General features: G+C 40.2%; 1 protein-coding gene across 3 annotated transcripts in view; it reads right to left on the reverse strand.

The window, feature by feature from the left end:
- Positions 1 to 18,594, reverse strand: part of STK32A (serine/threonine kinase 32A) — a 154,006-nt gene that overhangs the window by 46,501 nt on the left and 88,911 nt on the right. For all 3 annotated transcript variants that reach the window (XM_074379670.1, XM_003933978.4, XM_074379666.1), the window contains one exon: positions 4,355 to 4,392. In XM_074379670.1, the coding sequence (XP_074235771.1) occupies positions 4,355 to 4,392 (38 nt within the window). The remainder of the gene's footprint in view (positions 1 to 4,354; positions 4,393 to 18,594) is intronic.

Consider the following 18,594-nt stretch of genomic DNA (forward strand, 5'->3'; position numbering starts at 1 on the left):
TCTGATGTACAAGGAATGTTTATTCACAGTGGATTTCCCATTTTACAATCAGCTCCTTTAAATGTCAGTCTTTTCAGATAAATATTAAGAATATGAATCGGCCGGGCACGGTGGCTCAAGCCTGTAATCCCAGCACTTTGGGAGGCCGAGGCGGGTGGAGCACGAGGTCAAGAGATCAAGACCATCCTGGTCAGCAAGGTGAAACCTCGTCTCTACTAAAAATACAAAAAAAAAGTTAGCTGGGCATGGTGGTGCGTGCCTGTAATCCCAGCTACTCAGGAGGCTGAGACAGGAGAATTGCCCGAACCCAGGAGGCGGAGGTTGCGGTGAGCCGAGATCGCGCCATTGCACTCCAGCCTGGGTAACAAGAGCGAAACTTCGCCTCAAAAAAAAAAAAAAAAAAAAAAAAAAAAAAAAAAAAAGAATATGAATCAAGAATAAAACAGTTTCTGCCTGTTATTGAATGGTGCTGCATTAAAATGTAAGCAACAGGCCAGGCGCGGTGGCTTAAGCCTGTAATCCCAGCACTTTGGGAGGCCGAGGCGGGTGGATCACGAGGTCGAGAGATCAGGACCATCCTGGTCAACATGGTGAAACCCCGTCTCTACTAAAAATACAAAAAAATTAGCTGGGCATGGTGGCGCGTGCCTGTAATCCCAGCTACTCAGGAGGCTGAGGCAGGAGAATTGCTTGAACCCAGGAGGCGGAGGTTGCTGTGAGCCGAGATCGCACCATTGCACTCCAGCCTGGGTAACAAGAGCGAAACTCCGTCTCCAAAAAAAAAAAAAAATATAAGCAACAAGGTGTGATACACAGCTCACTTGTAGGGATGGGCATAGGAGGCACCAGAGAGATAGGGGTTTACCCTTCACAGTGGCTAAAATTTCCACACAAGGCCCATGTGACAGTCCATCAGGGATGAAATATTATAAATGAAGATAGAGAAGACAAATGAGGTCTTCCAATATGAGCTCCACGTGGAAAATCACACCAGTAGACACTCTGAAAGGCAGGCATTGATTTGTGGTCCAGCTGATTCTCATAAGATCAGCTCTATGTAGTGAACTGGGGGAAGCTGAACAACTGGACTTTATTCATTGAAAAGTGGTTAGTTATGTTCTTGAGTAAGGTTTGAGAGTCCTACTTTTTCAGAATCTGAACAAACAGAAAGTAAATAACTTCAAAAAATATATTTTCTCCAGAAAGAGATCTCTAAGACAATGTTTAGAAAATGGCTCAGTGTTTTTTGTTTGCTCGCTTCTGTACCATTCATACACAATCTTTCCCAAAGCAATTGATTTTCAAATTGAGTTCAGTATAGGAATATAATATAGAAAAGCTGCTTCTTAATTCACTGACCAAATTTAAAAAAGAAAAAAACCTTGAAAATGAAAGCAGTCACTGTAAATAAGATAGCAGAAAACAAGGGCAGACTGAGACTATCTCTCCGGTACATTAGAATGATGGCTTGTACAGAGCCCCAGCTCCACCCAGAATAAAATGCCATGACTGTGCCCTCACCCCCTGCACCCATGAAAGACAGCAGAATGTACCCCGGAAAGTGTAGCTACCTGAGGAAGAAGGGATAAACAAAATAGTTTAAACACAAGATCTAACAAGTAGACAAGCAGAATATTTGTTACATCACTTCTGAAATCAAAATAATTATTTGGGAAAGACAGCTTTTAAGGATTCTGGTAGAGATTTGGTAAACATAAGTTATGTGTCAGCAGAGACAAAGCCACATAGAAGCAGTCTCAGCTTCCTTTCCAAGGAAAGAAAGCCATGACTACCTCATAAGAATTGTACTAATAATAGACTTTTATTTAGTGACAGTTCTTTGCATCAAGTACTTTACACATATTAGGTCAGTCTTTACAATGACCCTAAGATGTAAGTATTCTTTTGATCCCTGAAAACTAAGACAAAGTTTAGGCAACTGCCAAAGCTTTCAGAGCTAGTAAATGAGTGAAGTGTGTTTTGAATGAAGGCAATCTGACTCCAGAATTCCCATTCTTAACCACACTATTACATAATTAATCTTTCGCAAGGGTAGTCTCTAAGGGTGGTTAAACTTCAAGATTAATTGATTGCTTCATCTTTTTCTTCATCTGCAATCACTAAGCTGCCAAGAAAATGAGGAGGGGGAAGAAGTTGACTGAAGGAGAACAGGATGCCTTCATGATAGAAATGAGATGAAGCCATAGATGAGGCCTGGGATGAAAACACTGTTCTCTGAATGGGGGATAAAGCTTGAAAAGTGTTGGATTGATAGGATCTCTATGCCTCCATTCAGGGCCTCTATAAATGGTGAAGCAGCAGAAATCATGCACAAAGGCACCCAACTGAGGGAGCAAGTGAGGTCAAAACCCCAACCTGGTTTCTCCTTGGTGGGCCATGTGCTGCCAGGAAGCTGTGGTGGACAGAGGGAGCACTTTCCCTAAGTTGCACAAAGGTGACCTCTATATGCTAGAAGAGAAGCTAGTGGTAATTGTTCTTTCCCCCAACAAAAGACAGGGTCTCTCTATGCTGCCCAGGCTGGATTCAAACTCCTGCGCTCCTAGGATCCTCCTGCCTCAGCCTCCCAAGTAGCTGGTACTACAGGTGCCTGCCACTGCCCAGCTCTGGATAACTGGTATTTAAAAGTCACCTTCATGTTAAGTCTCACCATTGCTCACATTTCTGAGAATCAGAGACTCTGTTTTCAAATGTCAGAAGCAGTAAAGATAAGGAAGAAATAAGGCATCGGAAGAAAGTGGAAAAAATCTTTTTGGACAGTCCATAAATAAGTAATGACACTGAGCTTTGAAATTAGAGGTCATATACCAATGTTTCTTAGCCCCGTGAGCACAGGTGGGATCAGGCAAATCAGGCTCAAAACTAGGTAAATAAATAATGAGCAATAGATGGTACTTGGAGTTTCAGTTCCACTTGCAAATCTTGTAAAAACTGAATAAGGAGCTTTTAAGATTTAGGACTCTCCTAATTTAGCAGCCTTCTAAAGACATAACAAAGATCATATTGACACTGTTAACATTTATATCATACATGCTGTGTGCCTTACAGGTCTTACCTGATGTCCCAATGAATCCAAATTTACATGAAAATAAATATTAGGAAGAAATTATACACATTTAATCACTGCGGGCAAAAGCTTATTCTAGAGGACATAGTTAATCAGTAGTTCTTGAAATTCAGCATTCACTTATCACCATCTTGATTATTGTCATAACTCTATATCACAAATCTGGATAACACACTTTTATCCCTTTTATAATTTTCTTTAAATTAACTGATTTTTTTTTCAAACTGAATATTTTTTGAGATGAAGTTTTGCTCTTGTTGCCCAGGCTGGAGTGCAATGACACAGTCTCTGCTCACTGCAACCTCTGCCTCCCAAGAATCAGGCGATTCTCCTGCCTCAGCCTCCCAAGTAGTTGGGATTATAGGCACCTGCCACCACGCCCAGCTAACTTTTGTATTTTAGAGATGGGGTTGTACCATATTGGTCAGGCTGGTCTTGAATTCCTGACCTCAGGTGATCCACCTGCCTCGGCCTTCCAAAGTGCTGGGATTACAGGTGTGAACCACGGGGCCTGGACTCAAACTGAAATTTTTAAACAGAAAACTTGATATCTCTTCTGAGATATATTGGCATGTATATTGCCAGCATAGACAAAACCACATAAAAGAAGATGAAGCAGTTCCAGCTTTCTTTCCAAGGGAAGAAAGCCATGACCACCTCATAAAAATTGTACGAATATTAGACTTTTATTAAGTGATTTATTTGTGACAGTCACTGTATCAAGTACTTTACACATAATATGTTAGTCTTTACAATGACCCTAATATGTAAGTATTCTGTGATGTCAAATAAATGTAAAAACCAATTTACAAATGTAAAAGCAGTTTGCCTTTTATAAGAAGGAATACATAGAAATACATGCAATGAGAACAAAGTAATGTCACTAATGTCTAGGTAGATGCTATTGCTGGTCAAATGCTCTCATCTTGAGGCCTCTATATCATGGAAAAGATAGGTGATTGTGTGTTATATTAAGGCTGACACTAAAAAATTGTGATGGTTTTCTTGAAGAAATACAGTAGTGAAAGCAAATCGAGTAGAATATAACTTTCTCAGTTGGTAAATTCAATGTTACTTAAGGGTATATTGTTGTACTATATCCTGCCATAAGTAATAAAGTTCTCCCATATTGTCTAAGAGGAGTTTACACATAGAGCTCAACTGAATACAGGAAAATATCTTTTCCATGTGTAATGCTCCTCTGCTGGGAATAATCAACTTTTCTACGAGCATGTCATGTTGTTGATTGCAAACAAATAACTCACTTACCATGTTCATCAAGTAAAATATTGTCAGGCTTCATATCCCTAGAGAAGTAAAAAGAAAAAACAAAGTTGCTCATAATAAACAGAACTAAGGGGTAACGGCAAAATAGTGCTTAAGAAAGCTAACTAGAGTTGAAACAATGTACTAGCCCCTCAATACTGATCTTCTCATTCAATTGTCACAGTATTTTTATGAGATAGAAATCCCTAATTTCTAAATCAGAAAACCGAAGCTGAACTCAAGGTCACAGAGCTAGTAAGTGGAAGAACTGGGTTGTGAACCAGGGCCTCTCTCATTCAAAACCTCAGACTCTTGACTTCCTATAGCATATGGGATCTAAGCATGTAGATATTGGTCCGTCAGATCATATAAAGCATTTACATTGCCATGAAGTAGTGTTAGCAGTATTAAGCATCGTTTTCTTATGTAACTATGGAATTACACAGATGATATAAACTTAAAGACTATAAATGGGAAAAATATGATTGATAATGTAGTTATGTAACCACCCCATCTCACTTCATCTCCTCACATCCACACCTGCTCTTCCTTTGCCTGAATTAGAGTCCTCTCATCACTGCACTCAGACAACACAGATTCACCCTCAACCTCACAGCACAGATGCTACTTCCTGCAGGGAGCCTTCCTGATTTTTCAATTATGGGTCAAATCTCCCTGCCCGCATGTATTCAGACCACATGGGATGCTTCTTCCACCATAACATTTATCACACTTTATCATACACTTGGTTCTGTTTATTGATACAGGACTCGTTACTCATTAATGTTTTTAAGTAAAGAGTAAGCTGACAATCTGAGTCTGTCAAAGATTAAGATACCTTTCTTCTAGCAGCATGAAAGCCACTTGACTAGGATAAAAATGTGTTCCCCAAACCTGTTCTTCTTCCACCATAACATTTATCACACACTTGGTTCTGTTTATTGATATGGGACTTGTTACTCATTAGCATTTTTAAATAAAGAGTAAGCTGACCGTCTTGGTCTGTCACAGAGTAAGGTAACTTTATTCTAGCAGCATGAAAGCCGCTTGACTAGGCTGAAAATGTGTTCCCGAAACCTGCTTCAGAATTTCTTCCTTAATGGATTCTATGAATTTAGGCTGAAGGGCTTTAATGGTACATTAGGGAAAGGCAGTAAAAATCTGAGAGTGGAAAAGTGAGGGCTGTTATAAACCAAAATGAGATTCCTCGATTTAGAAGTGCTTCGTACCACAATATTCATGAAGGCTTTGAGAACTCTATCATTCTATCCTCCAAGTACTAACTGTCAAACTAGTCCCTTCATTGGAAGAAGGTGGGTTTTACACTCCCCTAGGCATTATTTTTACTTTACTGGTTTTTTTTCCTCAGTTATTTTAAAATAAAAATTGTGTGAATTTAAAGTGGACAACATGATACTTTGATATACATATACATAGTGACATGAGTACTACTGTCGAGCGAATTAATAATCCATCTACTCACATAGTTAGCTTTTTTTCTCTTTTGTGGTAAAAGCACCTTAAATCTACCCTTAACAAATTTCTAGTATATAGTACAATGTTTACTAACTATAGTTATCTTGCTGTACATCAGTGTGTGTAAGACTGGTCCAAATCTTTTCACTGACTATCCTAAGAATGATAATAATTAACTGTAGGTCTTATAACATTCTAAAAAAAAAATCCTGGCCATGCACAGCGGTGTGTACCTGTAGTCCCAGCCACTCAGGAGGTAGAGGAGGGAGGATCACCTGAGCCCAGGAGTTTGAGACTGCACTGCACTGTGACCGTGCCTCTGAATAGCCAGCCACTGCACTCCAGCCTGGGCAACGTAGTGAAATCCTGACACAAAAAATTTTTCTAATCTGCAAGTTTTCCAAGTGGATCATGAACTCCTTGATGTCCAGGGATGGTTTCCTGGTTAATATCATATTCTATCCCAGTGCCTGATGGTCAGCAAATGAAGAATTTAATGATACCCAGAGAAATTCCAGTGCACTTAGGAAGGCTGATCCCAGCAGTATATACAGAACCCTGTGTCACACCATCAAATACTCTCTGCAGCATAAAGCTAGAGATAAACCAGGTGTTGGGCTCTTTCTACCTCTTTCAGATCTGCATCCAATGAGCATCAAGTACTGTTTGCCAGGTGAGAATGAGGCCCAGAGGAGCCCTACCCAGGATGGATGAGAGTTGAGTGAGGCAAGACCAGTGTAAAATTTCTTGGCCTGAATTTATGAGGACTTACTGGGAGAAATTAATTGCTGTGGATTTGACATTTTATTAGCTTTCTTTTAAATCCCTAAGTACCATTTTTCTTGTTTATTGAATCTATACATCATTGTGTTCACTACTTTTCCCAGAAACTACTTTGAAATGTAATAATACAGAGATCAGAGAGGGCACAATCAGTTTAATGTGATAATTCTTACTTAAATCTGATATTTATTTATTCATCAGATATTTACCTACTTTGGTAGGCCACTGTGGTAAGATATGGAAAACATAAAGATAAATGACAGAGTTCCCTCAGGGATGGAGAGGATGAGAAAGCTTTGTAAAGAACCATGACACAGAATGGGAAAGGAGTATTTTTACCACATATTCAGAGAAAGAATATGAGAAAAATTTAAGAAAAATGTGTAAGTGAATTTGTAAAGATAAAAATAAGTTACCTAAGCTTAGGTTCTAACTACACATTTTCTTCAAAATATAATAGGGCCATATCTAATTCATTACAGGGTAAACTGCAGTATGTAAGGTTGTTTATTCACATACCAGGAGAGAGAATATGAAACCTAGCATGCGCTATCAAAATTCCTACTAGAGCAAGTTGAGATTTTTTTTTTTTTTTTTTTTTTTTTTTTTTTTTTTTTTTGAGACGGAGTTTCGCTCTTGTTACCCAGGCTGGAGTGCAATGGCGCGATCGCGGCTCACCGCAACCTCCGCCTCCTGGGTTCAGGCAATTCTCCTGCCTCAGCCTCCTCAGTAGCTGGGATTACAGGCACGCGCCACCACGCCCAGCTAATTTTTTGTATTTTTAGTAGAGACGGGGTTTCACCATGTTGACCAGGATGGTCTCGATCTCTTGACCTCGTGATCCACCTGCCTCGGCCTCCCAAAGTGATGCGATTAGAGGCTTGAGCCACCGTGCCTGGCGAGATTTTTTTATTTTTAAATTGTAGCACCACTTCTTTACCTTTTCAGTCTTCTCAAGTAAAAGTGAGTGTGAAGTGACTCACAAAATGTTTTTTTTTTCATTGAAAGCAGTCTATAATATATTTTAACTTAGTGGCTAATAAATATGGTTATGCTTCAAAATCACCTGGGGAGATTTGAACAGTGTATATTCTCTTGTCAGGGGCATTTAAACCAGAGTGACTTCATCTTGAATGGGTGAGATAGGAATTTAGGAATCAGCAGGAGTGGTTTTGCAAGGTATGGGTCACAAAGACCCCACTGATAGAATAAGATGCAGTAAAGAAGCTGGCCAAAACCAAGATGGTGACAAAGGTGATCTCTGGTCATCCTCACTGCTCATTATACACTAATTATAACACATTAGCATGCTAAAAGACACACCCACCAGCACCATGACAGTTTACAAATGCCTTGGCAATGTCTGGAAGCTACCCTATATGGTCTAACCCTCAGTTCTGGGAATTCCCCATTCCTTTCCCAGAAAACTAATGAATAATCTACTCTGTGCTTAGCATATGATCAAAAAATAACCATAAAAGTAGCCAGCTAACAGCTTTTGGAGCTGCTCTGCCTATGGAGTTGCCAACCTTTTATTCCTTTACCTAAATAAACTTCTTCCCCTTTATCAGCTTGCTCTTGAATGCCTTCCTGCATGAAGTCAAGAACCCATGTGGCTTCCCACCCAGTTTTGAGGTGCACCCTGTGATACTCTGACCTAGCTTAGTCCTAAGGCATTAGACTCTCTGTTTAAGATGTGCTCAGGCATCTGTCTTAAACCAAACAGAATTCTCTAGGGCATTCTCGTGTGCAGTCATGTTCAGGAAGGCTGTCTAGGCATTGTCCAAATCCAAAAACATCCATCTCATTTTTAAATATGAACCTCTTAAAAGCTTATCTACGAATGAAAAGGTGTTGAAAAAGTGACACAATTTGTCAACAAATTCTTTGGTTAAAATATATGTGGAGGTCTTTTATGACCAACATATCTGTGTTAGTTTCTTCTCACATGCCTAATGAAAACATAACCCAAACTGGGTAATTTATAAAGAAAAAGAGGTTTAATGTACTCATCGTTCCACATGGTTGGGGAGGCCTCACAATCACGGTGGAAGATGAAGGAGGTGCAAAAGCACCTCTTACATGGCAGCTGCAAAAGAGCATGTGCAGGGGAACTGCCCATCATAAAACCATCAGATCTCACAAGGCTCACCCACTATCACGAGAACAGCATGGGAAAAGCCTACCCCCATCACTCCATTCTCCAGGTGCCTCCCATGACGTGTGGGGATTGTGGGAGCTACAATTCAAGATGAGATTAGGGTGGGGCACAGCCAAACCATGTTATTCTGCCCCTAGCCCCTCTCAAATCTCAGGTTCTCATATTTCAAAATAAATTATAACTTCCCAACAGTCCCCCAAAGTCTTAACTCATTTCAGCATTAACTCAAAAGTCCACAGTCCAATGTCTCATGTAAAATAAGGCAAGTCCCTTCTGCCTATATGCCTGTAGAATCAAAAGCAAGTTGGTTAGTTCCTAGATACAAAGGGGTTACAGGCATTGGGTAAATACACCCATTCCAAATGAGAGAAACTGGCTGAAACAAAGGGGCTATAGGCCCCATGCAAGTCTGAAATCCAGCAGGGCAGTATAATCTTAAAGCTCCAAAGAGATCTTATTTGACTCCATGTCTCACATCCAGTTCATGCTGATGTAGGAAGTGGGCTCTCACAACCTTGGGCAGCTCCACCACTGTGGCTTTGCAGGGTACAGCCCTGCTCCTGGTTGCTTTTGTTGGCTGGCGTCGAGTGTCTGCAGCTTTTCCAGGCACATGGTGTAAACTGTTGGCAGATCTATCATTCTGGGATCTGGAGGATAGTGGCCTTCGTCTCACAGCTCCACTAGGCAGTACCCCAGTGGGGATTCTGTGTGGGGGTTCCCACCCCACATTTCCCTTCCACAATACCCTAGCAGATGTTCTCCGTAAAGGCTTTTCCCTGTAGCACACCTCTGCCTGGAGGTCCAGGCATTTCCATACATCCTCTGAAATCCAGGCAGAGGTTCCCAAACCTCAGTTCTTGACTTCTGTGTATGCACAGGCCTAACGCCATGTGTAAGCCACCAAGGCTTGGGGTTTGCATCCTCTGAGGCAATGGTCTGAGCTGTACCTTAGCCCCTTTAGAAATAGCTTGGATGCAGGGCAGCAAGTCCTGAGACTACACAAAGCAGCAAGGTCCTGGGCCCAGCCCATGAAACCATTTTTCCTCCTAAGACTCAGGGCTTGTGACGGGAGGGGCTACCTCTGACATGCCCTGGAGACAGTTTCCCTATTGTCTTGGCAATTAACATCTAGCTCCTCATTACTGACGCAAATTTCTGCAGCCAGTTTGAATTTCTCCTCAGAAAATGGGTTTTTCTTTTCTATTGCATCATCAGGCTGCAAATTTCCTGAACTTCTTTGCTCCGCTTTTCTTTTAAACATGAGTTCCAATTCCAAACCACATCTTTGTGAATGAATAAAACTAAATGCTTTTAAGAGCACCCAAATCACATCTTGAATGCTTTGCTGCTTAGAAATTTCTTCTGCCAGATACCCTAAATCATCTCTTTCAAGTTCAAAGTCACACAGATTTCCAGGGCAGGGGGCAAAATATCACCAGTCTCTTTGCTAAAGCATAGCAAGAATCACTTCTGCTCTAGTTCCCAATTAGTTCCTGATCTCTACATGAGGTCACCTCAGCCTGGCTTTTTTGTTCACATCCCTGTAAGCATTTTGATCAAAGCCATTTAACAAGTCTCTAGGAAGTGCCACACTTTCCCACATTTTCATATCTTCTTCTGAGCCCTCCAAACTCTTCAAACTCCTGCCTGTTAACCAGTTCCAAAGTTGCTTCCACATTTTTGGGTATCTTTACAGCAGCACCCCACTCCCCATACTGATTTGCTTTATTAGTCTATTCTCACACTGCGAATAAAGACATATTCAAGACTGAGTAATTTATAAAGAAAAAGAAGTTAAATGGACTCACAGTTCCACATGGCTGGGGAGCCCTCACAGTCACGGCGGAAGGCAACAGAAGAGCAAAGGCACCTCTTACATGGTGACTGGCAAGAGACTGTGTGCAGGGGAACTGTCCCTCATAAAACCTTCAGATCTCATAGGACTCATGTACAAGAACAGAATGGGAAAAACCCACTCCATGGCTCAATTATCTCCCACTGCATTCTCATGACAATTGGAGATTATGGGAGCTACAATTCAAGATGATATTTGGATGGGGACACAGCCCAAACACACCAATATCATAAGCAGATAGCTAATGATGAATTCCCTCTTACTTGTTATTTTCATTCTTGGTGACTTCAATGTCTACATGAATGCTCCATCCAACACCCGGCCTCTCAGTTTTTTGACTTACCGCCAACAATCTTCATCCATCCCACACCAATAGTTTCCTTATTCTCACTTTCTTAATCATCTCCTTGTCATAACTATAGCCTAGCCCCTGACCAGCATAGCCTTCTGTCTAATAGAATTTCCAAACTGGCATATCTATCACATTAAGACCACCAATTATTGGCCTTGTCACTTTTTCTTTATACATCAAAACTCTCATATTTTTAATTCCTGTCCATAGTTTACTTTTAACATTCCATGTAAGAATGCTTAATTCTCTCAACCCCCAATCCCCATTAGGATGTAAGTTCTAAGTGAAAGGACTTCTTTTCTGTATTGTTCAACGCAGCAGCCCCTGGACTCATAAAAGTACCCCAAAATAAAGCAGGTACTTGAGTAACTCTTTGTCATAAAAATGAATGAATCTTGCCCGCCCCACCCCGTCTTCTCAAATTCTTGGAATACTAAGCCCTGTGTGTGTTTTTCCCCTAAGAAGAAAACACAAAAAGACACAACCAATCTCCACCCCCAAACAACCCAAACAAACCCTGTGTGCCAGATGCCAACTAAGAGTTTCTAGTAAGTGTATGGGTATGTATTAGAGTAAGAGTCATAAATAAGAAGTGATTTCTGCCTTTTATGAGCCTATGATTTCAGAGGGACTATGGAATTTTGGGAGTGATAAAGGGAAATTCTAGGACACATTCTTTGGCAATCCTTCACTGCATCTTGGTTTGATAAAACAGAAAGAGCCATGTCCTGCTGAACCAGCTGATTCCAGCTGTGAGAACTATAAATAGCAGAGTGGAAATACAATGCTCCCTGTGGCAGGCTCCAAGGAGGAGTTGATATATCTGCTGTTCTCACTTGAATGACTTTACAAGACATTCGCAGACTTAATAGGCTAATTACATCCCTTCATTGAGCCAACCCTGGAATCAAGTTGCTCACCCTGCAATCCTATACAGGGTATATGGCACATGAAAATAGCAAACAAGAAAATCAGTATATCCAAACACAAATCAACTCCTGCAGTGTCCCATGGCCTTCTGATGGTCCGTCGTTTGGATTTAATTCTTTATCACTTAACAGTCTCTTAGATTGGGCCATTGCCAAGTTCTGGAGAGGGGAAAAGTAGTATATGTATAATTCTGTAACATATTATTTAGAGTGTCACAGATGGGCTCTTGGTCTCAAAAAAAAGACCTACGTTAAGAAGCGCCGGGCTCATGCCTGTAATTCTAGCACTTTGGGAGGCTGAGGCGGGTGAATCACGAAGTCAAGAGATCGAGACCATCCTGGTCAACATGTTGAAACCCCATCTCTACTAAAAATACAAAAAATTAGCTGGGCTTGGTGGTGCATGCCTGTAATCCCAGCTACTCAGGAGGCTGAGGCAGGAGAATTGCTTGAACCCAGGAGGCGGAGGTTGCGGTGAGCCGAGATCGCGCCATTGCACTCCAGCCTGGGTAACGAGCGAAACTCCATCTCAAAAAAAAAAAAAAAAAAAAAAAAAAAAGGAGTGAGGGAAGATTATAAGGAAAAACATAGTTTGGAACAGGGGCAGAAGTGAAAAGCAGTCAGGATTAGATGATTAAGGACTAGATATCATCCTCCTAAGATTTATTTACCTCACAATTTTTAGTTGTAATCCCAGTCACTTATTGTGGGTGGGAGACCCTGCAAGTGCTGAGGTGAGGGTCTGAAGCCTCAGCCTGTTCCCATATGAATACAGAATTAGAAAAGAATTAGAGATACAGTTACATAGTTATTCCTACATATAATCATGAATAATCACAGTTATTCATATGTAATCACAGAAATATATATACTCAATGTAATCTTTTAATCTTATTAATGATTATCAGGTTATAAAACATGGAACTGAGGTGACATTGTGAACAAAGCGACCCTAAGGCAAGATGCTGTAAGCCCTCTGTCATGCCCACATAAGGGCTGCTGGAGGGCGCCTCGGCTGTGCGGCAGCGCCAGGGCTGGGAAATCACCTGCTGTTTAGCCAGCTAGGGAAGGAGACGTCTAAAATGTCCAAGACGTCTCCTTCCTCGGGGGAGTCAGGAGAAAATGTCGCTTCTTCAGGCTCTTGTGGTAGGCCTGATGGCTGTCAGGGAGGCCTGCAGGCATCCAGGGGCTTAACTGTCTCTATGTGGTACTGTGCTTCAGTGGTCACGTTCCAGGTCTACTTTCATGTTACAATTCTGCACCTGGTCCCTCCCTTTCTTTAAAAGATAAAATCAGTAATAGTAACATAAATCTTAATGCCTTTGTTTTTTTCTTGACAAGTCTGAGAAAAGTGCTGAGGCATTAGGTTTCCTCCTTGCCTCGGCTACTTAAAAGACCTGAGCCCCTATCTCCAAGACACATGATTCACCTGACCCTATCACTGACCACCATTACCTCACCCTCCCTACCCTGCTCTCTGTTTTGTACTCAATAAAAGTTAGAGCATCCAGGCACTCGGGGCCACTTCTGGACTCCACGATTTGGTTGGCAGTGGACCCCTGGGCCCAAACTCTGTTTTCTCTTTCTCAGTGTCTTGGGTCTTTTATTTCCACAGTTTCTCGTCTCCACACCTACAGAGAGGGGCTCACAGGACCCTGTAGTGCTGGACCCTACAACTCATTATGTCATTTTGGGCAAATGATCTAAACTCTCTAGGGCTTATCATACTAAAGTTTACTGAAGTATAGTGGGCACCTATTCTATGTAAAGATATGTACTTACAAATAGTCACAGGTGATAGACAAAATATTTAACAACCAGAATAGCACAGTCGTCAGTTTATCAGAAGTAATGCAGATGGCAGCCCAGAAGCAGTGCCCTGAAGGACCTCTCCTGGGCCAGGAGTTAGCACTTTCGTTTCTGGGTCAAGGGAGGAGAGGCTGAGGGATGAAGGAGAGATTGGAAAAGGGGTTGGAGTAGCAGGAAAGCTCAGGCATGAGCTCTTTATCAACCAGTATGCTGAAATACAAGTTCTCCGGTGCTTTTGCAATGGATGTGGCTAGACCAGTGTATGAAGACTAAACATGAGTAGTGTATGACTAAGACTAAACGTGTGTAGTATATGAGTGTGTGTATAGATACTTCACATATATATGCTTTAGGTTGAATGAGTATGTTAGTACATAGCAATGTTGGTAATAGTCTCAAACACAAATGATCCTAACCAACCCCAGGGATTTCTAGGTTGATTTGGGAAGCATAGATAGTAGAGGTTAAGAGTATGAATTGCGTAGTTCAATGACTCAGGTTCGAATCTCAACTGTGCAACTTAGTAATGGTCATTCTGATTGCCTTTCTAATATGTATTCTTCATTCTCTTAATCATCGTTTTAGTTTTCGATTGGGTATTTACACTTTTCTGTTACACACACACATTCACACACACACACACACACACACACACACACACACACAGTATTTTGTGTGCTTTGGGAAACCTACTCTACCCTGACTGTAGGGGAGGGTCATGTGAGTTAGGCCTAAGTAAGAGTTATCTCATCTTATTGGCCCTGTTATTGGTTCAGGGATGGGCTGATGGCCTGATTTATGATCTAATTTGGCCATATCAGTTGTAAGCCACTGAATATCAGAAAGAGTTGTGCTGTGGGCTTCTGAGGAAAGAGCTTCCTTGCTGTCCTGGGGAAAAAGTTTTGAGAAGGAGTGTGATTCTTTAGATTTAAAGAATTTAGCATGCAGCCCTGGTGGCAGGCAGTTTTCTTGCAATTACATGGAGGAACAAGCTGAGGATTAAGTGACCACATGGAAAGGAGAGAAGAGAATAAAAGAAACCAGCTACTTGGTGATACTGCTGAGTTGTTGAATCAAGATACCTTCCAAGTCCAGCACACCTCTGGATTTTCTGATTTTATAAGATAATAAATCCCTTTATGGTTTAAACCATTATGAGGTCTTCTGTTATTTGAGATCAAAACCATGTCAGTAATAAGATGTTTTGAGACTCAGCCCTCCACATCTATAACTGAGGGAAATAATCATATCTACTTTATAGAGTTGTAACGATTTAGTTAAATGGTACATGTAAAACTTGTAGTATAGAATTCTTCCCTTATCTGCAATGTCACTTTGTTACCCACAGTCAGCCATGGTCTAAAAATAGGTAATTACAGTACAATCAGATACTTTGAGAGACAGACTGCATTCACATACTTTTATTCCAGCATGTTGTTATAATTGTTCTATTGTAGTATTAGTTATTGTTAACTCTTACTCTATAAACTTGATCATAGGTAGGTACATAAGGGGAAAACATAGTGTATATGGATTTGAAAGTATCTGCAGTTTCAGGCATCCACTGGTGGTCTTAAATGTATCCATCATGCATCAGTGGGACTACGGTGTAGTATCTAGCACACAGTAATTGTTCAACTAACTTCCAGAAAACATTGAACGAATAATTAGGAAGTGTTCAGTGTAAGAAGAGCTAGAGAGTGAGAAACTGATAAGCTGAGAATGTTAAATGATGAATAGTTGTTTTCAATTATCATTGAACCATTGTGACAGAATCATGATGATAGGTTTTATTTATTGCAATATTGAGGAACCGGGCTAAGCCCTTTTTATACTTTGTTTCATACTATCCTCAAACAACCTTATGAACTAGGTGCAATTATTATCCCTATTTCATAGATGGGACCACAGTGGCACATAAACCCAATGTAACTATTCCAGCGTTATTCACCATCATGGAAAAAGTTAGGACTCCACGTTTATCTGACACCAGGACTAATATTCAAAACACTTAAAAATGGCACAAACACAAATCAGAATGGAACACGGACTGCTAAAAATGGATGCCATCCATAAATTACCAGTACAACAGTACTAGTGGGTGTTGAGTGAGTAGAAGCCCTGAATGACCGTACAATTACTCAGTAAAGCTCTAATAGGCAGCAAAAGAACCATAAGGCTAATCGTGAATCAACAGAAGAAATTTCTAATGATTATGCATGTCTGAAAATGAACTACTTTATGTGGTAGTGAGTATCCCACCCCTGAGGCATTTAAGCAAAGGCTAGGAAGACGATTCCTTGTTAGGGAGATTGCAGAAGAAATTCTGCCTTTAGATGAAGGTAGGAAGGAGTTGTCAACATCCAAATGACTCCTCACTTCTAATTTCCTATGGTTCTGTAATAGCCCATAGTTTTTTACAATTATCTGGAAAACAGCAGTGTGGCTTCCCTTTATTAAGCCCTCCTGATTTCACAAGCATTATAATAGGAGCTGTTCATATTTTTCCTGCTTTCTTACATACAATGTTATTACACCTATTTAACAAAATTTTTAAAAACCAGTTTATTAATTTGCCTCAAGTCATACAGCTCACAAATTGTTCCCTGATTTAATGATTCCAAAGCCTCTTAATCTCTCTATCATACCACACTCTGCTTTTTAGTAAGATTATTGTTCTTTCTTAATGTTTGCATTATATAAGAAATATATAATGATTTGGGTGATGATGTATCCTAGAGTATGAGAAGGAACAGTAAGCTTTTCCCACAGCTTATTGCAAAGAAGATTACTCAAAGCAAATGGGTCTAACACATTAATATAAATGAGGAGCTAGAATTTATTGAATGTTTTTATGTATGGACTGTATATTCATTAGAATACATCCTCACCATAGCCCTGTAAAGAATGTGCAGCTATCTTCATTTTACTGATACAACAAATGAGATTCAGAGATGCTGAGTGTCTTGCCCAAGTTGCCCTCCTTGTAACGGGCAGAGCCATTAAGTAAGTCAAATGCTCTTGTTCACGGCTGGTGATAAACACCATTCAAATAGTCTCACTGTCAGCATGTGAACATCACAGTGGAAAACTGCATAACAAGCTTTGAGCAAATAAAGTATCTTCATATCATGTCTTAAAAGGATATAAAACTATATGCATATATATACATATATACATATTTATATACCATTATATATATACCATTATACAGATGCTCCCCAATTTACAGTGGGTTATGCCCTGATAAACCCACTGCAAGTTGAAAATATTATAAGTCAAAAATGTGTTTACTTCATCTAACCTACCAAACATCATAGCTATAAAGGACAAAAATCATACTTTTATATTTATATTTCAAAGCTCTATTCAGAACTCTGTGTCCAACAGGCATAAGTGATCAATATTATGTGTTAGATGACTAAATCTGAAAGAATAAAACTTGCACTTTACATTATAATGTATTGTGGGCAAAGTAAAATTTAACTTGGACCAAATCACAGGTTGCATATTAACGAAACCCTTAACCTTATAGAAATTATTAAAAGCTCTGCCAGTCTAGTTAAATGTTAACCTGTAAACAAGCAGTTCTCTTTGCCTTTTCACATGGGTTTTCACAAATGGGTGGCTCATGTGAGAAATACAATCATAAAGCCCTTTTGAAACTGCTTGATGCATATAACATAAAGAAGGCAGATTCTCCTGTTTTCACAATGTGTAATTCATGCTCATTCATTATTTGGTAGCTTGGGAGCAGGTGCTGAATAGAACACATCAACCTAATACCCTCATTACTGCACTGCCGTTTTGTTTTGAGGCTCAAGTGGCCCTTCTGCTGTGGGAGTTACAAAAAGAGAACATTTGCAAGGGCTTGTGGTCTACTGAAGAAAAGATTTGCTAAAACAAAAGGAAAGGGCATTGTCTTAAGCACTCCACAGATAATAGCCTAAAAGCAAAATCCATTATTCCACTGCAACAAACGGAAAATACACTGAGAGAAAGAAGGCCAGCATCAAGCAGAATATACACAATATAAGTAATCCGAAAATTTTTAGACTTTAAATTTTCCCATACTGGACATGCAGCTTTGGTAAAATGAAAAAGATTTAACTTTCCTAATAGATACATAAAAGCAAAACAAAATACCTTGGACAAGGGAAATGGTATTTATAAAAAAAGCCATAGATATCGAAAATATCTTCCCAAACCTGAAATACGAAAGTAAGCAAAGATAGTCTCTGGCAACATTAAAATAGGTAACCATATACTAAAACCAGTGGACTTGACTTTCGGACTATTCTCTCAGGTTAATTTAATTTGACAAAGAATTCTAACAGGTTTTGTCACTTGGTCTTCTATCCCGTAATGTATTGTAAGCAGCATGTTAGGAGTGAGGACAGAGGTGCTCTGAGTAGCAACTACTGGAAAAGCAAAGATTAAAAATTAGCAGCAAATAAAACAATAAAAACATATTTACTGCATTAATTTGTTAGAGCTGCTGTCACAAAGTACCACAAACAGTGGCTTGAAGAACGCAGAAATTCATTTTCCAGTTCTGAAGGTAAAAATTCCAAAATCAAGATGCCAGCAGGGCCCATGCTCCCTCTAAAACCCATCAGGGAGGCTCCTTACTGGGCATCTTCCAGCTTCTGTAGGTTTGCTGGCAATCTTTGGCATTCCTTAGCTGATGGACCCATCACACCAATCCCCCATCTTCACATGTCATCCTCCCTGTGCCCCTCTACAGCCACATCATCTTCACTTTATGTACGCTTCTCTGTATCCCAAGTTTCTCTTTTCATAAAGACATCAGTCATACTGGATTAGGGCCACCCAAAGGCCTCATACTAGCTTGATTATCTCTGTAAAACCCCTCTT

This window comes from Saimiri boliviensis, chromosome 1, assembly GCF_048565385.1.
Source record: "Saimiri boliviensis isolate mSaiBol1 chromosome 1, mSaiBol1.pri, whole genome shotgun sequence".
Lineage (NCBI taxonomy): Eukaryota > Metazoa > Chordata > Mammalia > Primates > Cebidae > Saimiri > Saimiri boliviensis.